The sequence below is a fragment of the Carassius gibelio genome, chromosome A16 (genome assembly GCF_023724105.1).
Source record: "Carassius gibelio isolate Cgi1373 ecotype wild population from Czech Republic chromosome A16, carGib1.2-hapl.c, whole genome shotgun sequence".
In the NCBI taxonomy this organism is placed as follows: domain Eukaryota; kingdom Metazoa; phylum Chordata; class Actinopteri; order Cypriniformes; family Cyprinidae; genus Carassius; species Carassius gibelio.
In genome coordinates this window covers 15,093,185-15,117,432 of record NC_068386.1, presented here as the reverse complement: position 1 = coordinate 15,117,432, position 24,248 = coordinate 15,093,185, and the positions used below count along the sequence as shown (strand labels likewise).

Here is a 24,248-nt window from a genome sequence, read left to right as displayed (position 1 = left end):
ACTTTATGTTAATGGTTTTGGTTTTCACAACCATAATTTCTCCTTCAATACATTAGATGATTTTTGTGGGGTGCAAAAAGTTCAAAATATTTATTCAATGGTTATGTAAATATTACATGTAAAAGGTTATGGGCAGAAGTAACAATGGACCTTTCTTTAGTACAAGTGTTGGCTGAAAATGTTTTGTCCAGTGAATGTGTATTCTATTTTGAAACCTAGGTATATAAGATGTGATATTCCTGTTTGGCTACTTTTTAACCTGTGGGAGGAAACATACCTAGTTATGCAAACCAAATTTGAAACCAAAAGTGTTCACTTCTAAAAACAAAGTGTTGGCAGAAGTTGAGAAGAAAGCTAAGATGTATTCAGCTATGTCTTTGCAGATTAAATGCTCGGTGTGTTTGGGTGATTTTACTGATCCAGTTACACTTTCTTGCGAGCACTCGTTCTGCCGGGACTGCATCATGGGTCACTTGCAGGCCAGCCTGGGACCAACCGCCTGCCCAGAATGCCAAAAGCCTTATAACGAAGAAGACCTGAAATCCAGCCGTTTACTGAGGAACATGACCTCCACTGTGAGAGAGCACCTTGCTGAGCTCAAATTGGATAAATCTCCATCTAAAGAAGGAGCAGAATCCTTAAAGCTCCCAGAAATGGAAAGGATGTTGATGTGCTCGGAACACGATGAGAAACTCAAACTGTTCTGCGAGACTGATCAGAAGTTGATGTGTGTCATCTGCAGGGATGGAGACAAACATAAAGGACACGTCTTTAAACCGGTGAAAGAAGCTGCGCAGATCAACAAGGTAAAACACGGGCATTTGTATATGAGTCATATCAGAGTGCCTGATGAAAGCTCCATTCTTGATTTCAAGTGTCTTTCAACCTATGCTATTTGTGTAATATTATTCATGGCATAATTAAGTTTCTAAATTTAAATCCAAGGCTTATTTCATTTCAGATATACAGAGAAGCTTATCTGTTCTCTGTTTTTGTTTTTTTCTGTAGGGGGAGCTGAAGACAGCTTTAGGTTTTCTTGCCAAAGAGAATGGACAGCTGGATTACATGATCCAACAACAGACAACTGAGATCACCAAAACTGAGGTATCAAGGTGTATATAAATAAAATAAAATGAATGAATTATTTGCACAGTCAGAGACCAGGGTTCACATTTCATTTACTTCCGCAAATTCTTAATCCCTTGACTCATATTTTTTTTTAGCTTATCTATTAATTTAGAAATACATTAAAAACACAATTCAAACAGAAAATGGCTTGAATTATATTATAGTAAAATATTGTATATATTATATTGTTGTTTTTTTAAGAATTTCACTTTTTTCTTTATTTAGGGTAAATCCAAATCTTTATCAGCCCAGATCTCTGCTCAGTTTGAGGAAATGCACCAGTTCTTAAGACAAAAAGAGGCCGAAGTGAAGAAAAAGCTGGAGAAGGAGGAGAAGAAGGTTACAGAATTCATGCAGAATAATCAGTCCGTGATAAACAGAAGGTTCATGGAGAACAAAGAGAAGGAGATTATTCTGCAGTCAGCTCTGGAGATTGAGCAGCCTGATCACTTTCTACAGGTCACAACACATTTGATGACACACTTTCATTTTTGATGGGTAAAGTTGGTTAAAAAAAAAAACACACACACAAAAAAACATAATTTATTTATAAAGACACACTTGGAAATATGATGATAATATATTATAATCTATGATAATGCATTACCTATGAGTTTTCGATTACAGTTATGGTTTATCTTGTAAATAAAAAGCACACATTTGTCTGCAGTGGTGGAATGAAAAAGGATTTCCAATGACGAAGAAGATGAAGCAGAAAGACGATTTGACACCATCAAATATCAAGTAAATAAAAAGCAATGATATTACTGTTATTTAGGTCTAAATGAGATCAGTGGGTGTTATCACTTGGGTAGAAATTGGTTTCTATTTGATGACTTTTCTATATCTTTCAGGTATGCGTCAAGAGTGAAAGATCTCTCTGTGGTTCCAGACTCTCTCTTTATTGGCCCTCATGAAACTCACCTGCAGTTCTTTGTGTGGAAGGAGATGCTGGGATCCATCAAACCAGGTGAAAAATATGACAAAAATGCATGTTGTGAAATTCAGCTAAAGTGAAACTAGATTTGCATTCCTGGAAAATGCCAGCACTTGTAAAGACAAGTGTTCAAGTTCTATGAGTTAGATTCTAGATTGTGGTGCTGTATTTGTCTTGCTTTCTGTGCGCTATTTGTGAAAACAAACAAAAACATAATAATAATAATAATAATAAATTGATGAGGGTAAATGACATGATGCTTCTTTTTTGACCATATCTATTAAATTACTCAAAAACACATTCAATAATAACTAACAATAACAATAATTTTAAAAACCTAGGATAGGAATAAACTTCATAGATTCACATAGATTTTTAAAATACATCTTTTTATCATTTTGGCCATCTCATCCATATCATTGACAAGTTTGGCAGCTTTTGTAAAGGTTAGATGGTTAAACAGATTTAGTCAGTTTTGCATATTTAACAAACATCTGATGAATGTAAATCAACAGGAGATTTTCGAACTTTAACTTCTTACAAATATAAACCAAAAAAGCACAGAAAAAAAAAGTTTGAATGGAGGAAATCTGTAGTGGTTTGGGGAAATAATTGCAGAAGTTAGATGTGTATGGTTATGGATTCAAAACACTACGTAACCAGAATATTCAGCACAGTGCTGTCCTGCTAAAACGTCTTTCAACTAATAATTTGTCATCTAATAATGTTTCTGTCTGTTCTTAAGTTCCTGAGAGTTTAACCCTGAAAAAATCTGGAGAGTCTTACTTAAAAGTGTCTCCAGGGGGCGCCAGAATCCGTCAAGCTGACAGAGCGACTCTTCTGTATAAAGACTTCAACCCTGGGACAGTTTCAGAGAAAAACTTCCAAGCTGGGCAGCACTACTGGGAAATAGAGGTGGGAGAAAAGCCAGACTGGACTGTGGGAATTAAGATAGGTGCAGAAAAACAACTGAGTGCAGCAAAGTCTGCTGAGAGTGAGATCCTGCTCCACCTTAAACACAGTAAAGGATACGTGCTGACCTGTGATGGAAAGGACACTACATTGAATACTCCAGACAAACCACAGAAAATAGGGTTGTATCTGGACTGTGAGAGAAAGCAGGTGTCGTTCTATAACGCTGATAACATGTCTCGACTGACCCGGATAAACTACAGCTCGAAGCAGCCTTGCTGTCTCACCCTGGTTCCAGGACTTTATCTGGATGGAATGAACAGCGATCCTCTCTCTGTCTGCTCGTATGAGTTTAACACTGGCAAACGCTAACATGCTAGCTCGGTTATTAGCTGCACATTTTCTGAGACATTATAAAATGTCCTGGATTTGAGACATATGGGGATATCTAGGTCGTCTAAAATCAGATTATACAAATATGTTTTGGGCTTTTTTTTTTTTGTTGAGCTGCTGAATGACACATCACGATGATATAAACAACTTTTTTTTTTTACATGCATATCTTTGCATTCATTTTTTGATGGGTTGCTTCAGCTAGCAAAGATATAAGCATGGTTTTCTTGTAAATGTTGTTTGATGATCATACCGTATTTTCTCTTTAATTTTATGTCAATTTTGATAATGTATCCAGTATCAGATACTGCTTTCATGCTTTTTGGACTGTGACATAAACTCAGACATGAAATAAACACCACATATTCCTTTTTAGGGTTAGGAGGATACATAAGTAGGGAATTGGTTCTGCATTTTAAAATACATCTGTAGATATGTCATATAGTAATTTAACTGGACTAGTAAAACATGAAATCTTTCAGTAAAATCAATAATTTAAAGAGTAGATTAATTGAAGTTAGAAAGATGAAATTACCATGTATTTATATTATGATTTCTGTTTAAATAATAAATTCATGTTTATTAATTATCACTGTATTTAATGTCATATTCAAAGCAGTCTGGAGCATCAGAAAATGACACTGAAAGCTGTATGCAAATAACCATAATATCCACACAGATTATGATAAATCTGGCTGTAATCTTATTTATAGATGTCACAGAACATGGCTAATGAGAGCTCATGATGACAAAAATCATAAAGCAAACAGTCTTTAATCCAGTTTACAGAAGTAATACTGAGAAACAGGTTTCTGATGCTGTGTCAGTTGCATCTGGGGACCATGTCAGTTCAGTTCAAACATATTGTGACCTGAATAAGACATGTATAAATACACGGTTGTGTTGTAACAGCAGGTGTGTGTCGTCTCAGTGTTTCAGGTAGGTTGAAGGAATTTAGTTCAGATGCACCGTATTGTGGAGATAAAAGTTTGTGATCCATCATTAGTTTTGGTGTATTACCGTCGTGGCTGTTTGCTAGGAATTTAGGAAGTTACTTCTTTAGGTGCCACCAGGGTGTTATTTATTTATTTATTACATTTTAGATACTAAAAGCTGCAAGTAAACCTCATCCAGCTGTTACGGCATAATTAGACAGTTAAGGACAAGGAGAAGCACAGTCAGACATATATGTGAGCTGCATCCTGGTAAGATGATGGTTATTTGTTGTCATACATTCACAAGGTGTAGACAAGATGTATAGCTAAGGCATCACTAAAGAAATTTTGTTTAGTGATAATGGAGATAAGTGGGGCTGAGGAATCCCTTATACTCAGAAACGGCTCATAAACCTTCAGTTTATCATGAATTAATTATATTATTAATCATCATGTCATGTCTCTGGAGTCAGATTAATACCAGGCTGATTCACCCAGATCATCTAAATTCCCTCCGTTTTAAATTAAATTAAAAATTAAATTAAATGTATGCATTTAACAGATGCTTTTATCCAAAGTGACTTACAGTGCATTCAGCCTATTAATTTTTACCTATCAATCACATGTGTATTAGATGTACACCACAGGCTTATGATCTGACAGAATCAACAATTTCTAGAAGTGAACAACACCAATTCCTGAATGTAAACATTATAAACTTTACCAGCAGGTTTGTACACCTCCTCATACACCTCCTCAAAAGGTTCAGTAATTGTTTCACATTTAGATAAAGACTATTTAAGAAGAGGAAGAGAAACTTGCAACGGATTTCAAACCCACCAGTCTAAACTTCTGAGATGATCTCTGCTCTATTGTGGGTTGAACCAAAGAGGAAAAACTCACTCAGCAGTAACCAAGTGAGCTCACAACTCAGTAATACAATACTGCACATATGACATATAATATAACACTTAGTGCACAGCCCACAGCCACATTGCTCAATATTAACCCAAAGATTATGTAAAGAGTATGAGTACAATATACCCTTATATGGGAAACAAAGGAAGTATGGTAAAAGACACTCATATGTTGTAGTGTCGTACTGCACGGTAATGATTGGTGAAAAACCCACAAACACAAAACACAGGTATGTAAAAAATGTAATATTCTAACACTGTATTAAACATTATAAAACAGTGTGAGAGATGAGACTGATGGTCTGACCCATGCTTAGGGTTTACTCATTTATCCTGCAAAATAAGCATTTTGTTTTTTGTTTTGTTATATGTCACTGATCATTATATGATTGAATTATTAAGGATTTAATCAATTTTGGATTTATTAGAGGATTTAAGTTAAAAAAAGGACAACAATCAATAATCAAGCTTTATTTATTTAATTATTTTTTCCCATATATCTATTATATGGGATATACTAACTCCCCCTGGACATTTAAAGTATGACATCTACTGTCATGTGAAGAAGTATATTCCTTTATTTATTTATTTTAGGTTAGGTTTAATGCATTTGTCATTCATGAAACAGCTAAGATTTATATAATAGTACTGATAAGATGAATACATTTTATACACATAATAACCAAGTTTCTTTATTTATCAATAAAAAACATTCAACTTCATACATTGTAACTGAAAATTGCTTGTTTTAGTCATGTTTAGCTATACTTTTTAACTGAATATATTTGTTATTTTCACAATGAAAATATTTAATATTGATTCTAAGCCTTTTTAATAAATGCTTTTTGTAAATATTCTCATATTAGTTAATATGATTATTCTAATTTTTGATTTACACATGACTGGCAAATATGCTTTGCATTAAGTTTATTAGTTTATGCTAATCTAATAAATAATAATATATATTAATAATAATAATAATAATAATCTAATAATAAATCCTAAATATTCTGCGAGTGCACAGAGAGACAATGAAAAACAGTATTTACAACTGCTCACAATTACCCGTTCTTTTCAACAATTTGATGTATTATCACAAAACATAGTTTTAACCAAGTGAGGTGTGTGGAATCAATGGGTCAGATCTTCTCACAGGTAAAGGTGTCTGTAAGATTGATCAAATCTGTATAAATGTAAACCATTTATTTAAAAACAACAACGTTTTAGCAAAGAGTCTGGCTAAGACTTAGATAGCAGTTCTGGTGAAAATGTCCATGTGATAATGCTCTTTCTGACTGCAGAACAAACAAGTCTCTTCTGCTCCACTGGTAGAAACACTGTCTGTAACTCACCAGGTTCAGACAAACTCTTATTGAGAGATTGTGAAAATGAAAACGATCTGGTCTTGACTACAGCATCATGGCTTATGAGCTACAGTAATTGCTTAATTATTCGGGGAGAATTAACAGTGTCAACAGTGGAGAGATGAGCAGCACCAGCTTCCTGAATGTGAACGTTATTTTATTATGGAGTTAGGCTAATGATAACATGCAGTGATAACTTCAATTCACATGTAGACTCAAAGACTAGCATGAGTGTCCAGATCTTCATAAGCTCCTACAGTTGAGATCAATATAGAATGGTATGAAGCAACTTGTTAAAAGAAAGAGGAACTACTAATGCAACAATTTATTCTAAACTGGGTTCACAGAGAAAACTAATGTGTACTTTCATGCTAGTTCTCGTGTGAAACAGTTCTAAGAAATTTTTGTAACCTGTTGCAACATGACGCTAATGCCTGTGTGAATATGGTGTTTTTTAGAACTTATTAGTGATATTTCACATTTTCACAATTCTCGTCTACTGCAGCTATGCTGTAGCAGACAAATAAAGCTGTATGTACATGCAAACTTTTATAATTGTACTCTCCTTAGGATGCCAGTGTACAACTGGTAAACAGGACTACAGATGAAAATTAGCCATTGGCTAACTCTGGCATGTTACACGCGTACTGTTGTTAATGCATTGTCCTGATAAATGAATAAAGTAAAAAAACTTGTAACTTTATGTATTATGCAACATGCTATGCTTACTGTTACTAACAAGGCACAGTAAGTGTAAGATGCTGCATAACACAACCTCAATTAGAACTACATCTCCTGCCATAACCATAAACAAATAAATAACAACGATTCCAAATAACTTACATGGTGCCTATGTATAAATCCATCAATGAATAAACAGTTTGAGAACAAATGAGAAATAAACAAACAGTTAATACTGCAAAGTGAACAGATGATAGTTAAACGTTTTCACACTCTATAGGAAACAAACTACCGGGATACATCTGAAAATTTTATTTCAGTTGATGTTTAAAATATTTGGGTAGTTTAGATTCTGTCTCAATAAATAACATTGTTTTCATACTATTACATGACACAAGTATTCATTTAAAAGTAAATTCTGCTTTTAAAATGTTCCATCAATTAATCTGGCATGAAAATGACACTTGAAGTTCATCGTGATGCTGAAAGCGTGAGTGTCACGCCAGATGTGTGAGAGTTGGCAACCCTGATCAAGAAGTTACTTCTGATTGAAGACAAAAACTCAGAAGAAGAGTAAGTGAATCCAGTAACACAAGGCAAACACAGGCTTAACAGGTGAATATAAGTGCACAGTCTTGAGTATGGGGAGCGATGGAGATATAAAGTTTTAAGACTTTTGTCTTAAAAATAGGAATGATGTCAATGGAAACCAGAGAGGAAAAACACAACGTGTAAATAACCCCAGAAACAATCACAGAACACCAGGAAACATGGCGAGCAGGTAATAGAATCCTTCCTAGTATAAGACCAGATCCAATGTGGAACAAAGGTGTGTACTTAAATGGGGAACTAATGATGAGATAAATAGTGCAGTTAATCAAGTGTGCATAGGAGGGAACCAAGATGGATTCTGGGAAATGCAGTGCTGGAGACTGGGCTAATGATGTAGGACAAAATGCTCCAGACATTTCATTTTATGACACATGCACTTTTTTTCAGAATATTTCAGGAAAATGTTTTTTTTTTAACCACATGTGGTTGAAAATGTGGGAAACTTTTTAACAGTACTTTCATTTTAAATTTTGTTTGTACATTTTCACAGTACATTCAACAAATATTCAATGTAAAGCTCTTTTTCTTAACATTCAATGAATCTCATTAAGCTCAGTTGATGCAAAAAAAAGAAAAAATACTTATCTGCTCATATGAGGTCATGCAATGATTTGCATAATTACTGACTGTTCACTTTAATGTTTATTTGTGAGGGTAGTGGTGTTGTTCACAGAGGTGTAAAGCCCATCCTGAGGTGCATATTATGTTCCTCTGATGGCAGCGTAGGTCACTGTATCATTAGAATGATCCTGAAAGAACATCACAGAGTTTGTCAGTCAATGTGTACCTTTCAATCCATAGATAGTATTATCTGCAAATTCAGAGCTACATATCAGCACATATAGATGAGAGAGTGGGAACATGTCACTGATCAGTGACGGAAGAACAAGTGAATCTGGTCATGAATATAAACTCACATTGTCAACTTGTACTTGTTTTTTACTGAGAGCGGTCACCTCAGAATAGGTCACATCATCAGTCTGGTCCTAAACATAGATAGAAACATGGCAAATCAAGTTTAATACAGTAAAAAAAGACATGACAGTATACTATCTAAAGGATATAAATTGCTTTATAGAAGAGATGAATAGACATTTAATGAACTTCACACTTCTTAAGGAAAGTTTGAGTCTTACTGTTTACTCACATTGATGTTTGGCATAGGAATGGACATGCTGATTGTTTCATAGGTTCCATTATGTTCATTCTTCTCTTTGACCTTTAGATAAGTAGTTATTAGTTCCTTAATGAATTTACTGTGCACACTGTACTTAACTTAAAATTCAGTAATCACATCCAAATAATTGGCATTATTAAACTCACCACATAGCTGTCAGTCCTTCTTTTATTATCTAAAAAAAAAACGTGTATGAGCATTATAATGGTAAAACAGACATGCAAAACATAATATCTCCAATGCTATTAACATTCAAATAAAAAAGATTTGGTTGTTAAAATTGATTGTTTTGTTTTCACATTATAACTTTAGAGACTGATATTGCAGGAATTAACAGGAATAAACCTCTGTTTGAGAACTTCATCGTTCAACATTCACATAATATGTATGTTTCTATTACATATGATCTGAAAATGATGGTTGTTTGTTAATAATAAAGTGAGGAGATCTGAATATGTTTAAAGTCTGTATAAAGACAATTCAGAGAATTGGTTCTAAACATCTTATAAATGTTATGAATGTATGGCTAAATACACATTACAAATGGCTTGTTTTAGCTGAACGGTACAGTTCGCTCGTCTCCTTATTTAAATGTATTTGTATTTGACAGTTGAAAGAGGCGGCAGCTTACACGCAAGTGGCCGTGGATTCAGCACCAACAATGCACACACCCCCAGCATTTGCATCTTTTTTTTCAAGATTTCTATCATTTATTTTATTTACTTAGCGGGATGTTAAAATCATAAAAAAATTTTGGCTGGGTGGTTAATAACACATTTGTGTGTGGCAATTGTGAACACATATTTATATGGCTTTACATGGCCTTTAAATTATTAGTATAGGCTACAGAAGAAAAAAATACAAAACTAACCAGTTCTGTTTTTACAGATCACCCAGAGAACAACCACAAGGACAACAGCTAATGCAGCAGGCACAGCAGAAATCACGATCACTAAAGGAGAGAGGACACGCAGACAGTCATATACAGCAGCCATCCGAGTGCTTTCCTTGATCTTTTGTCTTTTTTTGGGAATGTTGCTGTATTGCAATACTGTTCAGTGTAAGCAAGTAATTAAATAAATATTATTGTTATTATTAAACTGTTGTTTCTTGTCTACAATAAATGACTGGATGTCCTTATAATATATGTAAAAACAGTTATTGAGAAAATGCAAAACTGTATTGTGGTAGACTATGTCATCTATGCCATCATTTTTTTTTCTGTAGCGTTATATTAGACAAATGCCATGTGGTTTAATTAGCATCATCATCATCATCATCATCATGTACCTTGTGTATGAGATTCTGATGGGTTTGTAGTTGAGTGATCTGTAAAGGAAAAAAGATAAAATAAATATGATTACAAATACTTGCTTTTCGGTTGCAATTGCTTTATTAACATTTGTTGGGCTGTTATCACTTAACCATAGCTCATTTGGTGGAAACATTAATAGTCCTTAAAATTATGAGGGTATAGTTTAAATTGATTTACAAGACTCTCACCTGAATACTTGACAGTATATGTGGCTGAAGCCTTCACTTCTTTTCTCTGAGTAACCTGACATCTCCACTCTCTGTTGTGATCTTCATTCAGGAGTGTTGTTTTCAGAGTGCTGATACACTTTTCTGAGGAGAAGGACACCTGATATCTGGGGTCTGTCTGCAGATCCACACCAGCCAGATTCACCCAGATCAGCCGAATATCCTCAGTTTGGACCAAAGTATCACAAGGGATTTGATGTGAATTTAACAGACAGGAGAGAGTCACAGAGCTGCCTGGTCTGAGCTCAGTCTGTGAGGATGATGAAGAGACTGAAACAGAAAATAAGACAGAAATGTAAAGAAAGCATTTTATCCTTTGTAAATTGACCAAGCAATTGTAAAATTACCCTGAAGAACATGCAGATAAACACGTGCATCAGGCCCTTGTTGTTTATTATTCACATATTGTCGGCAGCTGTAAGATCCATGATCTTCTTCTGTGACTTTCTTGATGTTCAGAGAGCAGTTAGAGCCCAGACTCAATCTCTCATGTCTCTCTATGTCATTCTTTGTTTTCCTTTCGGCAATCAGTTCAACTGCCCCTGAATGTGTGTCATAGAGCCATGTAGTTGATGTGCAGTCAGAAAGAGCATTATTACAGAGGAGAAGGACATTTTCACCAGAATTGCAGAACACATGAGTCTCATTCACTCCGCTGGTACCTGAAACACAAGCACAGTTGCAACGTTATGTATAATATTGTATAAAGTATAGAATAATAATACAAATAACATACTGGGATACAAAGCAATATATGCAAAACTCAAATTTTTCCTTGAGGCAAACAACACATTATCCAGACTGAACTAGTTTTCTTATCAGAACAGAGTTGTTCAACATTCTCTTAACATAAAAAACAATCTGCATCATATTTCTGTATGTCACACTATGCCTAGTATTAATGCATTCAGAAATAATACAGGATGTAACGCAAGTAACACCACGCAAGTCAAGAGATCACAATGTGAATAAACAGAGCTACTGTTCAAACAAACTTTCCCAGACTAATTCAACTAAAGTAATATTTATAATATCATGTCTTAAAGAGAAAAAAATTATTCTGTACCTGTTAGAACGGAGCGCAGAATTATCAGTCCAAGCAGACACACAAGACACTTATCAGTCATTTTTTTAATTTATCTGCTTAAGTCAGTCTTTCTCTGTTCAACCCTAACAGATTACACCTCTTCTAGAGAGCCTTGTTAACTGTGAAATGTCCTTCGGGGTAGGAACTTACACATACTTGCTCAGCATACATGTGATCATCTCTGAACCCACTGCTAGAGTAAGCACCGTTAGTTTCAATTTCTTCTTTTAGTGGTTTCCTTAAATTAAATTTTATGAATAGTCATTAAGTTATTACTGGAATGCTGCTGTGTCAAGTTGTAAAGTTTCTGAATTTGAAGTCACAATGAAAAATGTTTCCATTTTTAAAACAGCAATCAAGTGGCCATCGCACTTCTTTGAATACATGAGCAATCAAGCAGGAAAAAAAAAGTAATGTGTTGTACTTGTCAGACATCAGAGCTGACTATTTGCAATGAGCTTAGTAACAGATTTCAGTTTTTTAAATGAAATGGCTTGCTAGTTTCCAGTGATGTACATTTTTAATGTGCTTTAGTCACCTAGTTACCCAAAAACATCATTTAGTGACCAATCACACTCGTTAGTGTGCCTTGCAAAATCTTCCATGAACTGACAATAAATGTTATACACTTACATAATACAACGGATGACGTTTTTGGTCTTTGTAGAACTTTAATTCAAATTGAGACAAAAGTATAATTTTGTCTGTTTTCATAGACTTGTTGACCAAACAAAAGCACATTTACACAGTAGCACACAATGACGATCACAAAACCATGAGTAAAATGAAAAAAAAAAACAAAAAAAACAAAAAAAACATGGATCCTCATTATCAAAACTACATATTTAAAAGAAAAGCAAAATACAGACTAAGCAAAACATTAGGGAATTGATACTGATGTTTAAAAAAAAAAAAAAAGAGAGAAACTTTTTTAGATTAAATAATCCATAATGATAGATGTCAAGGTCCCGTTTGGGGTTTAAGGTGGAACTCTGTGAAGCAGGGCAATTGATAACAAGCATACATACACTGTTTTACAACTTCAGTGAGTTCCTGAACAAATTCATTTTTGTTCCGTGTCTGTTGAGTTCTCATCAGTAGCCCAGACCCTATCAGATAAATCCAACTTCCAGGAGCTAAAAATAAGTGTTTCACTAGCACGTCTACAAAAGGACGTACTTTTAGTAAGTGTGTGTGTGTGTGTTACAGCAGTCGTCCTCTGCATTCTGTTGATCCGCAGCAGCACAGAAGCTCCTTGCCCTCCACGCTGCCAACTTCATAATTATAATCCCACGTCAGCTCCGTCCCTGCTCGGATGCGCCTATAGAAACACACAGGTTCATACAAAGACCACAGCTACATTTACATGCAGCATAACAATCTGTAAATATTCTGACTAACAAATAATAATGTTAAATATTTTGAGTTTGGCTAAAAATTTCATTTAGGAATATTAACGGTACTACAATTTTTAAAATTTCACAGTAAGATATCAAAATGAATGTAAAAATTAAATTAAATAAAAAAATTATTAAAACCAGCCAATAACTGGTAGGTAAAATTATTACATTTAAGTGCTTCAAAAAGCCATAACAATAGCTGGTGTTATGCTCACTTGCTAGCAAAGAAGGCCACCCATGGGAAGCGGAGATCATGAGTATCCACAAACACATTCTGGACGAACAGATTGGGGCTGCAGCTATGCTGTGGGACAAAGACAGCGGAGGAAGAGAGGACATAAACACAGCAGTTGTGAACTATCACTGAATTAAAACTACCCTGACATCTTAGACTTATGTCAATGTCTGTTGTGCTCACGTTGAGGTAGCGTCCGAGATTGCCCTCTAGTTTGGCATCAATGATATAACAGGATTCTTCCCCATCAAAGAACTGCCGGGTGTGTTTCGGGCCACTGTCGCCCCCGCCGCCGCCGCCCTGTCCATGAGATGGGCCTGAGCCGCCTCCTCCTGCCCCCCCTCCTCCTGTTTTCACCATCATACTGTGGGACTTCAAAGCAATGCCACGTGTGGACTTCACCGCCACCTGCCTCTTCACCACAGCTGAGAGAGAGAAAGAGATTGCTCTGATGGCTTGTCACAGGGACTTGAAGAATGCAAGATTATTATTACTGTTCAATTTGGTTTTCACAGCCTGTTATTATGACAACACCTCCAAGATGAGCACCTCATCCATAATAAAGGACGAGGGATATAAAGGGTTAAAAAGGGTTTTTGGGCCTCTGCCTCTAGTTCATGTAGGCTCAGTCAGCTGACTGAAGTGTAGCAACAGTTACACTGAACTGTAATGAAGTCCACCTATGTTTCATTGGAAAACAAGTGATTTCCTCTTTCCTCCACTGTACCTTGAGTCTTTTTCTCCCTCTCCTTGTTGTCATCTGATCCTGAGCTGATAGTCTGCACATCATCACTGTCCGAGAGGGTCATTACATCCTAAACAAAAGACAGAAGGAAAGATTGTGCAAGATGAGAGGAGAAACACAGAGAGATGTATCCGAGAGTGTATCAGAGAGAGTGAGACAGAAAGAAAGAGGAACAAAGAGACATTTCATGCGAAAACTAAAATAGGAAACGGTATGTGACACTAGACTGACCTTCTTCTCCGTCTTTACCCCCGCCTCCACCTTAACGCTCTGATTTGAAGAAGTAGAAGACTGGTTGGTGAGCCAAGATGCCACTTTACTCTTCCCGGTCTCCTCCGGCATTGGAGGGGGCTTCCTCTCTTCACCTGTGGATGCACTCAGTCCGTCTTTGCTGTCCTGACTCTCTACAGCAAAGACAGAGGGTGAGGAGAAAGTCAATTTACTTTCAGCGTACAGAGATTATCTGGTTTTACAGCTCATTCATTTAAATGATTCAATCTATATAGTAAATAAGTAAATCTAATAAAAACACATCAAAATACATTTCACCACAAAATAAAATGCAGAAAATTATGCATTTAAAAAAAATAAATAAAATAAGAAATATATGAAATATAATAATAATGATGATAAAATATCATTAACACTTCAAGATATTTACCAAAAAAAAAAAAAATTATAGTGTGAGTATTATTACTAATTATTAACTTAAGAAAATCCTACCCTGACCTTGTTCTTGAAAAGTTGTGTTAAAATTAAAAAAAGACTTCTAGAATGCAACTGAATTTCTTCTCAAGCCTGCCCTCTAGTGGCCTGTCCTCTGTCTCAGTCAGGGTTGCCAGATTTTCACAAAACCTGTCCAATTCCTACTCCGAACTAGCCCAATATCCCCCAGTAAGAATTCTGTTCGGGGGGCTAAAATGCATGTTTTTCGGCGAGGTTCCCCTGGTAAAATCCGCATTACATGGGCTAAATATCATGTTACTGGGGTTGCTTCAACCGCCAGACATGAAAGACAACCCGCAGCACCAGTGTTAAATTAAACCGCGGATTTGGCTTCACTGGTCTCAGCGTTTAATGTGTCTTCTCCTCGAGGGCTCATGTTTCCTCACCTTCCTTCAGTCCCTTGGCCTGTCTGCGGGTGGTGTAGCTCCTCCACACTGAGCTGGTGGAGAAATATGTGTCTTTCACAAATGTGTCGTCTGAGCTGTCGCTCTCATCCTCATTAGACTCTTCGTCTTTGTCATCATCACTGTCTTCAGATGAATCGTCTTGACCTAGCAAGTGGATAAGAATAAAATATTATATAGATGTATAAGATTATAACTTTCACCTACTGAATATACATCACAGCAAAATGAACTTGTGCTCAAAATCAAAGACTGCAAAACACTACACTAAAACAAATGGCAAGTGGTTAGATGTATTCTTACTTGCTGATCATTCATATTATTTGTAAAGAAAGATAAACTTTTAATGCAAAGATTTAAGGTTAAAAAATGTGATGTTAATGTGATGAACTACACCTGCTAGGAGACCTGTGAGGACTTGAGAAGAACGGACTTCACACTAAATCACCTACACAGCAGTTAGTTAAAAGTGATCGATGCAAAGGTGTCTCAAAAAAAGTTACACCTCCATCATGGGAGGATTGGCGATTCTGACACCCGTTTACTCTACTGAGTCTGACTTCATTTGATTGAGATAAAAACTGGTTTTGTACATTTTATTCCTCATTAACACGGATATCCCCATAGCCACTCATAGTACAGAATAGACAGATGTGTGCGTAGGTCTCTCACTTTTGCCGGTAATGCTGCTGTTACGCTCCTCCATCTTGGTGGTGGATTTACCGTGTTGGGAGGAAGCAGGTAGTTTAACCCTGCTCATGTCCACCCCGCTGCCCTCGCTGTCGGAGCAGTGGGCCTCGCTCTCATAACCTTCCTTAAAGTTCTCCACGCTCTCAATGTGGTCCAGATTGGCAAAGTATTCATCACCCATTTCCAAACCTTCTTTATCGGCAAAGTCATCTGTCAAGATTTTCCCTGATCGAGAAAGAAACATTCATGACTATAAAACAAAAAAAAGGCCCAGTGCTGGACATCTGCTAAAGTTTGTCATACAGACAGTGTGTGGAGTGGAGACGGTCAAAACATACTTTAGGCTTAAGAGAGAGAAGCTTAGGTAAAACAAAACTCTGCATTTATTCTTTTTTTTTTATAATCTAAAATCCAAATTATGTTTTGAGTTGGTTACCTGCATATATACAAACAAATGAGCCCTTGGCGACATCATCAAGGCAACGAATGCCCCAGCCTTTATTTTGGGTCTTAAAGAGTTGCAGTCGGACCTGCAAACCGTGCTGAACCAGACGGTTAGTGCACATCTGCGGATTACAGCGGCAGCGCTTATTACACTCATAGATCCTGAAAATGCAAATGAGAGGGGAAAAAGAGAGAGAGGGGACAATTAAAAGGAGAGACATTAAGTTGAATGTTCTCACTGTAAATCAACATGATAATGACAGTATGGAGAGCTGGTTATCTATCACAGACCCTGTAGGGAGACACTCTTCTAGTCTCTTGTGATGGTATCCAGCGTTGGGGTTGATCTGCCCACCTGGTGCACACCCTGTAGCCTGCAGGGTCAGCTGATGACACGAACACTTGGATCTAAAAACAAACAAAAGGTACAGAACAAAGGACATTAGGTTTCAGGAATGTCAGATGAAAATTATATAATGTAATGCACATGGACTGCAATGGTCCTTTCTATATTATTTTCAGTTTAAATGATTTTTTTCTGCATTAGTGTCCAGTGACAGAATTTTTTTTTTTTTTTTATTAAAGTCATTTTACTGGAAGATCCAGTTATAGCATTCGGAATAAAATGAACAATATAAAAAAATATTTGAAAAGATATAAACAACCTAAAATTTTCTCAACCTGACATTTTTTACTTTTTTTTTTTTTTGCAAGTCAATCAAGGAAACTAACTTGTCTCTGCAGCCATCAGTGCAGTCACAGCCCACCAGGAAGTCTGAGCTGGTGTTAATGAAGACCCCATCTGCTGGGATCCTCTCTTTACTGTAGGCCACATTGGGCGGAGGAGTGTTGTCGATCTCATTCACACAGGACAAGGGAATGTCTTCGCGACCGCCTGTGATGTCCCGAATGAAGTAGAATGGCCTCTGGGGTTGGAATCGGCGGTCCACCAGCACATAGGGGTCCAGGCAGAACATCTCCAAGAAGATGAAGTCACAGTGTGTCTGGAAGAGGTAGCGCTGGATTTCTGCCATATTTCTCAGACTCAAGCCACACGGGGACTTGTAGATGACATGGAATGACATCTGAGTGGGAGAGGAAGAGGGTTAATATAAATTAGTGTTTGTACTAGTATCAACCATAAAGATCTTTGGAGATATGGATCAAATATTTAACACTTTTTTTGGATTCTCCATGCTAGAGGAATGAAAGAGGGACAACTCCCATATAAGTCACTTTCAGACCAAACAGCTTTATAACGGTCAACATGAACAACTTGAACCCGATGCAAAATTTCCTCGGGTAGGTTTCTTGCTCCTACATGACACCTCCATTGGAGCAAATTCATATTGACTGGATTCGAAACTCAAACTTTTGCCAAACAGTGGAAATGTGACGACACATTAAGCCACACAAACCTTGCGGTTAAGGCGTCTGCGGCCAGTCATGCGGCGAAACTCATAGAGCAGTGGTGTAAGAAGTGGGTTGCGTCCTCGATGCAGGTTGGGATGGGTGGGCCGGATGCGCTTTAGGCAGTCAGGCATGCAGTTGTGTGTAAGGTAGAAGAGTCTGTCATTCGGAGCCTGGTACGATGGCTCCTGAGGAATACGCTCACTTGTGTAGGTTGACACAGACGTCTGCAAATTATGCAGAGCTGGTGTGATTGGTGTCAATGTATGCACAGGTCCAGTCTGCAGAAGAAAGAGCCTGCAAGCAAGAGTACAAGACATTGGTTTTCACAAATATGTCTATCACACTTAATAATCCCACAAAAAATTTTACTTTAATTTTGGTTGACTGATGTTTGAGCAGACAGTCTTCACTGCTGGATACCACAATGTGAACACATGTATTTCTGAACAATATCATTTGAATCGAGTCATTGGATTATTAAAAAAAATAAATTTTTGGTCCACTTGATCAGACCCCGCCAGACACTAATACCAAGCATAAATGCAGACAGAGAAGCAAAGTACAGAAAATGTGACATGTACAGTGTTTAGCAGATATACAGTACCCAGTGCCTGGTTTCACACTAACCTGGAGGTATTAGCTTGTTGAATAGTGCCGATTAGTGCTTTGGGCTGGAGGTCAGAGGTCACGGCCTGACGAGGCTGCAGTGCAACGGGACCAGTGCTCTTTTTAGCCATTTGACTCTTTAAACTAGGACTCCTGAAATTGAATAGAAAAAGATAACCATGGTTTAACGCCGGACCTGGGTTAAACTGGAATATTTAAGAACAGCAGCTCTTGAGGCATTCACTCTGTGCGGGACGGCTGTGGGGGTCCGGCAGGCACTGGCCGAGGTGGTGGGATCTGTGGGGGTGCAGGCTGACTGGAAGCAGAAGCACTGTTGTCACTAGTGTACTGCACTACAGGGCCCTTTGTCCTCAACGCTCCTAAAAACATACACAGCTTTAGTAAGATGAGAATTGGAAAATGAATGCAGAGGAGTAACAGACCAGTAAATACTTAAATACCAGTTGTAGTGAGAAATAAAAATAATGCATACAATATAAAAGACAAACACAATTGGACAACACAAAGCAATCTGTTACCCATATTGGGACGCTGTCTTTGTTGGCCAGCCATTTTCTTCTCCTGACAGCTAGCGGTGTTCATTTTCAGATTAAACATGGGCTCTAGTCTTGTTGAGCCACGATAAATCCACTCACTCCGCTTATCATCCTGCAACACAGAATTAACAATACTGTTCACGTTCTAGTGTCATCTAACATACAGAAAACTCTGCATTTGAACATGACTGTTAAGGGATAATCAAAAAATTTAGCAACAAATAAAAAGTAAATAAACTAAAATAATTCATTAACTATAACACTTCTTGTTATATGTGATGCCGAGCTGACCAGGAAAAGCATTTTGACAAGGCTGCCATCCACTTCTTCCACACGGCTTTTCCACCATGTTCCCTCCCATTCCGTCTTTATGATCTGCCCCGGCTTCAGCAGCACCATGGGTCTGTTGGGATATGACGTGATGTACTCCTCGATGAAATCTCTGCATGATGCATCCTCGATATCCTCCCAGGTCTTTTTTACTGAATACCAATCGAGAGAGAGAGAGAGACAAAAATAGAGATCCATTTAAATTTATTAGTTTATGCAATTATTTACTTTCTATTTATTATTATTCTATTATTTCAAATAATGAAAACAAGTCATTTATTATTTATTGCATTATTATTTTACAATTATTTATTTGATTTGTTACACTTGAAAGATGATTCAATGAATCAAATCAAATCACAAAAAAATATTACCAGTGTTTAATCTTATATAATCAGATAGAAGGCAAAAACTGAAATAACTGGAACCTAAAAAGAAGAAAACAGTTTTTTACGTGGTCTGCAGATCGGGTACAGCTCAGGCAGGCCCACATATGAGGCATAACCATCATCGAAAAAGATCAGGAACCTGCAACAACATTCAATCAGTAAGCAGTGCCTTCTCTATTCTTCAATGCTCTCCTACGGTCTTCTGTTCATCGTACCTCATACGGTTCTTGCTGTTGGGCATCTCAGCGACTACCCCTGCATACAGCCAGACTTGATTGCCATCCTTGTACCTGGCCACAACACGGGCACCAACAAACAGCCTCTCCAGTGTTGGGTGGTATTCAAATGCCACGTGGTTCCCAGAGAGAAGACTCTTCCCTTTATTCTCAAACTTCACCTTGTACTTAAAATTGTTCCCTGTGAAAATGTGATATCAAAATAATGAATCAAGCTTTTTTGATTAAATTCAGCTTTCACATACATACACATAGCAGGATGAAACGTACAGTACAATCTCAGAGAGGGATTATTCAATACAGCGAACAAACTGCGTGCACTTACCGACTTGTTTAATGGCAACAAGTGTTCCACGATGCCACGTCTTGGTTCGTTTTTTACCCAAAAGTGTCATGTTGATCTTGATATTATCCTGTTTTAAATTAGGGTTCGGTTGAGTGGGTGCGTTCCTTGGGCCTGAGGACATAAACACTGCTGGAACAGCTAGTGCACCATGGGACTGTGTGGGAGGGGCCACTGTTTTAGCTGGTGTTAAACTCGAGGGGGGTGTTCTGTTGACGGACTGGGCCAGGTTCTGCACCTGCTGAGATGTTCTTTGAAGAGCAGCTGAAGCCTCCTTAAACTTGAAATAAAATACACATACAACACACAAAAGGAAACATCAACTAGATCCCCTGACAAACAGCTTCATGAAAAGCTAATAATATAGAAGTAGTGTGCATATTTATTTATTAAGGTAGTAAATTGTCTTTTGTTAATTTAATTGTTTTAGTCAATTTCAAACCAAATCTGAACTCTATGCAAAATTCCAGATTGTGTGTATTTCTATTGAAATGACTGGATTTCACCCACAATAATTCACCTAGGTTAAATGTGACCGCACGTTTATGTTTGTTAAGTGATAAAAATGACACATTTCTCTTACCGCTGGATCCTTGCCTGGAGTTACAACCTTCTTGGGAGGAACCACTGTGGAAGAAATCATGCTCTTACTCATACATATTTTACATGTAAAAAATGAAATAAATAAATGTAATGAATGTAACCCTTACCACATCCCACAGCAATGACATCGTCGTCGTCATCATCGTCAATCTCAATGACCTCAGAAGTGTTCGCCTTGCCTCCTCCCTCATCCTCCGAGCTGCTCTCATGATACACCAGACCCATCTTACTGTACACTTCCTTCACCAGAGCTTCACACTGAACCACAGACCTTTGAAAACAGACAGATCCCTGTACTTTATCCTCTAGAATTAAGAAATACTAAGTTTAACCCTGTATCATGGGTTTCAGATCTTCACTTCACTTTTAGCTGCTTTGCTTTTCAATACAAAGTCTCGCATTTTAAACTTACTCTGAGGCATTAGAACAAAGAGCATCCATATCAACAACCTCCTTCTCCCTCTGCTCAACCCATTCCTGCAGCTGCTCCAGCTGATCTTTCCTCTGCCGCACGGCCTCGCTGCTGTCCACCTGCTCCTCGATCCAACTGCGCAGCTCGTCCAGAGACACCCCTAACTCCTCCTCCAACTCTGGATCCAACTCCATCTCTGAGGCCAAACTGGCATCCACCTCCATAACTTTGAAAGAATGGGAAAACCGTGTTACAGTGTCACAGCAAAAAAAAAAGAAGTGTATTCTGTATGTCAACTGCTAGCTACATTTCTCATCAACTGTGGATCAGTCTCTCATATTGGCCTGAAGGAATTTGTTGTCGTGTTTCCTTGCACAAACTGCTCTATGCAGGACCTACCACGCCATTTCTATGAAAGTCCTGTAACAGTCAGAAATGTAACTTGCCAATCCCCCCAAAAATTACTTTTTTTTGCCACGACAGACTTTTTTTTTTTTTTTTACTTTACAGTTAAAGGGTAAGTTTTTAACCAGCTTTTTTATTTTATTATATATTTTATTACATCTATTTTATTAAACCGCATTTTGCCAGCAGACAATTACCCCTTTAAGGGGGTTAACAATCACATATATTACTCTACATCTATATTTATTTAGTCTTGAAACATTTTGGTCAATATATTTGTTATAAGACTAAGGCCGTGCCTGCTCAAAATTCATTGTAAGATCGCAATGCCCCATAAAATTGCATTATGTCTGCTAACCCAAAGTATATGATTGTAATTGTGCAAATGCATTTATGCCATCTGCCCCCTTTGCAGTGCAAATTTGGCACCAGTCACATATTTCCCCAAAGATTGCAAATGGATTATAGAACTCTAGCAACATCAGATATAGGCTGCTGTTGCAAATGTACATCACATGGGTAAAGTAACATTTCTGTAAACAGTAAACGTTAAATGACTCTGGGATATGTCAAAGCAACCTGTCTGATCATGTAGATAGCATGGCTGTAAATGGCATTTTAACTGCCATTCATTTGATAAGGAGAAAAGCTGTGTTCATAACACCTGAGAATAGTCCGCATGTGTTAATACACTGCAGCAAGCACAATTTCTGCAGCTCTGGAGCCTTAAAAGGCGCGCAATTAAAAGGAAGAAAGCTTTATTGTGTCCATTTATGCTTTAAAATGTAAATGCACACGCCTCACTTTAGTTGTCTTAAAAGGCCAATATATGAACATATAAACAAAAGATCTGTAAAACACAGAATCGAGTGAGCTTTATTGAATTGTGTTGGTGCTAACTGGGTTAGCTTACCTCCCTTAATTTGCGTGTCCCTCCAGCTCTTTTGTGGATTTCTCCTTTTCGCCGTGCATTGAATGAAAAGAAAAACAACAATGGTATGTTTATAGACTTTTCCTATTACAGAGGCATTTCAGTATAATTGTTTTTATTTGAACATAAAATTTCCTATCCGCGCACACCAAAGCCGTAATGAATTGTGTTGGGCAGATGACGATGCTACGAGCTGACCAATTGGATTTTGCGGGAGGAGTGAGTGGCACTTAAAGTGACCAATTGGGTGCAAGCAAAATACCTGCTCATCACTCGCCACGAGGCTACACCACTGATCTATAATATAGAACATAATAATATAATATATATATATATATATATATATATATATATATATATAATATAGTTATATATATATATATATATATATATATATATATATATATATATATATATATATATATATATATATATATATATATATTAGGGGTGTAACGATACGCGTATTCGTATTGAACCGTTCGGTACGACGCTTTCGGTTCGGTACGCGGTACGCATTATGTATACCGAACGGTTCGTTGGAGTAATTAATTATATTTGAAAAAAAAAAAAAAAGAGAGAGAAAGAAATATAATGATATGCGTTCAACAAGGTAGCCCAATAACCCAAACAACGTAACAGGCAACGCCCCTGACACTCCCGAAGAAGAAAAAAACACCATCTTATATGTTTATGTTAGGCTACTCAGCAGGCGCTCGCTCACTCAGTACGCGCTGAAGGCTCGTTGCAAAATAGCCAATGCGTTTAACAGACTAGAAATGAGAAGATCCTTTAATAACCAACAGGTCTGGTGTTTGGGTGCACTTTGGATTCCCTTTAAGCTATAATGGTGATGGCAAGAGAGTGGTGGATAAAAAAACAACGGTATGTCGCATCTGCAAGATGACAGGGTACACCAGCGGGATTACAAAAAAAACAAAAAAAAAAAAAACAGCGGGAATATCTGGGATATATGCGTCAGTACTATCTGGGAAAAGACGAAAAAAAGGAGAAACATGCACGCAGCAAACTATCCCTGCAGCATTTAGACACTATAGCTTACAGGGAATCCAACCCAAACACCAGACCTGTTGGTTATTTTAGGATCTTATATTTCTGGTCTGTTAATGCATTAGACATTTTGCAACGCGCCTTCAGCGCGTGCTGAGTGAGCGAGCGCCTTAGGGGCCGTTCACATATCGTGCCTAAAAACGCATGGAAAACGCTAAGCGCGTCTTTCTCCTCCTTTCCAAAGCGCTCGGGCAGAAGCGCTCATGAGGCGTCTGTCTTTGCTAAGCAACAATGACGTGCTCTCTCCATGAGACGCGGAAATTTCAGCGAAGGATAAATGGATTTGCAGCTCTAAAAATCGCTTGCAGTAGCTCTGCTACTGAATTTATTTCAAAATTGCAATCCATATACAACTATGATCAGCTGTTCCTTCATCTTGGCTGAGCTCTCAACGTTGTTACGGGAAAGGATGAAGCTGATTGGTTGGTTCTTGTCACATGACCCGCGGTGCGCTTGCGGCATTCTGAAAAGTTGAGATGTTTTTACATTTTGCTGTATCTAAAACGTATCGAACCGAACCGAACCGAACCGTGACATCAGTGTATTGTATCGAACCGAACCGTGAATTTTGTGAACCGTTACACCCCTAATATATATATATATATATATATATATATATATAT

At 37.4% G+C, this 24,248-nt stretch overlaps 3 protein-coding genes across 4 annotated transcripts; 1 reads left to right on the top strand and 2 right to left on the bottom strand.

The window, feature by feature from the left end:
* Nucleotides 1-274: 274 nt before the first annotated feature.
* Nucleotides 275-5,852, top strand: LOC128031054 (zinc-binding protein A33-like). Its single transcript, XM_052619270.1, has 6 exons — nt 275-806; nt 1,009-1,104; nt 1,354-1,587; nt 1,799-1,872; nt 1,983-2,098; nt 2,811-5,852. Exons 1-6 carry the CDS (start codon nt 360-362, stop codon nt 3,347-3,349), a joined length of 1,506 nt encoding a protein of 501 aa, XP_052475230.1. The 5' UTR covers nt 275-359; the 3' UTR covers nt 3,350-5,852.
* A 425-nt stretch (nt 5,853-6,277) lies between these two features.
* LOC128030993 (uncharacterized) lies at nt 6,278-12,193 on the bottom strand. Its single transcript, XM_052619137.1, has 9 exons — nt 11,665-12,193; nt 10,946-11,260; nt 10,560-10,868; nt 10,347-10,385; nt 9,928-10,008; nt 9,203-9,231; nt 9,027-9,098; nt 8,797-8,865; nt 6,278-8,628 (listed from the first exon to the last, which is right to left on the bottom strand). Exons 1-9 carry the CDS (start codon nt 11,723-11,725, stop codon nt 8,581-8,583), a joined length of 1,023 nt encoding a protein of 340 aa, XP_052475097.1. The 5' UTR covers nt 11,726-12,193; the 3' UTR covers nt 6,278-8,580.
* Nucleotides 12,194-12,331: 138 nt separating this feature from the next.
* LOC128030992 (histone-lysine N-methyltransferase SETDB1-B) lies at nt 12,332-22,744 on the bottom strand. 2 transcript variants are annotated; one of them, XM_052619135.1, is made up of 22 exons: nt 22,537-22,744; nt 21,219-21,444; nt 20,914-21,077; nt 20,787-20,830; nt 20,186-20,483; nt 19,840-20,041; nt 19,690-19,763; nt 19,197-19,387; nt 18,888-19,017; nt 18,593-18,728; nt 18,370-18,501; nt 17,748-18,036; nt 17,062-17,414; nt 16,621-16,737; nt 16,322-16,491; nt 15,868-16,110; nt 15,178-15,342; nt 14,297-14,469; nt 14,048-14,135; nt 13,504-13,745; nt 13,301-13,389; nt 12,332-13,006 (listed from the first exon to the last, which is right to left on the bottom strand). In XM_052619135.1, exons 2-22 carry the CDS (start codon nt 21,440-21,442, stop codon nt 12,889-12,891), a joined length of 3,642 nt encoding a protein of 1,213 aa, XP_052475095.1. In that variant the 5' UTR covers nt 21,443-21,444; nt 22,537-22,744; the 3' UTR covers nt 12,332-12,888. The 2 variants fall into 2 exon arrangements, with proteins under 2 accessions (XP_052475095.1, XP_052475096.1); XM_052619136.1 differs by having other exon boundaries at nt 15,919-16,110.
* Nucleotides 22,745-24,248: the final 1,504 nt, after the last annotated feature.

Excerpts from the sequence above, each read along its gene's own strand:
- LOC128031054 (XM_052619270.1), top strand. The coding sequence starts at position 360 with ATGTATTCAGCTATGTCTTTGCAGATTAAATGCTCGGTGTGTTTGGGT. Across the intron at positions 1,105-1,353 it reads CTGAGATCACCAAAACTGAG|GGTAAATCCAAATCTTTATC; the intron begins GTATCAAGGTGT and ends TTCTTTATTTAG. Across the intron at positions 1,873-1,982 it reads TTGACACCATCAAATATCAA|GTATGCGTCAAGAGTGAAAG; the intron begins GTAAATAAAAAG and ends TATATCTTTCAG.
- LOC128030993 (XM_052619137.1), bottom strand. The coding sequence starts at position 11,725 with ATGACTGATAAGTGTCTTGTGTGTCTGCTTGGACTGATAATTCTGCGC. Across the intron at positions 11,261-11,664 it reads TCTGCGCTCCGTTCTAACAG|GTACCAGCGGAGTGAATGAG; the intron begins GTACAGAATAAT and ends CTTGTGTTTCAG. Across the intron at positions 9,232-9,927 it reads GATCTGTAAAAACAGAACTG|ATAATAAAAGAAGGACTGAC; the intron begins GTTAGTTTTGTA and ends TTTTTTTTTTAG.
- LOC128030992 (XM_052619135.1), bottom strand. The coding sequence starts at position 21,442 with ATGGAGGTGGATGCCAGTTTGGCCTCAGAGATGGAGTTGGATCCAGAG. Across the intron at positions 14,136-14,296 it reads GGGTAAAGACGGAGAAGAAG|GATGTAATGACCCTCTCGGA; the intron begins GTCAGTCTAGTG and ends TCTTTTGTTTAG. Across the intron at positions 13,746-14,047 it reads GAGGGAGAAAAAGACTCAAG|CTGTGGTGAAGAGGCAGGTG; the intron begins GTACAGTGGAGG and ends TCTCTCTCTCAG.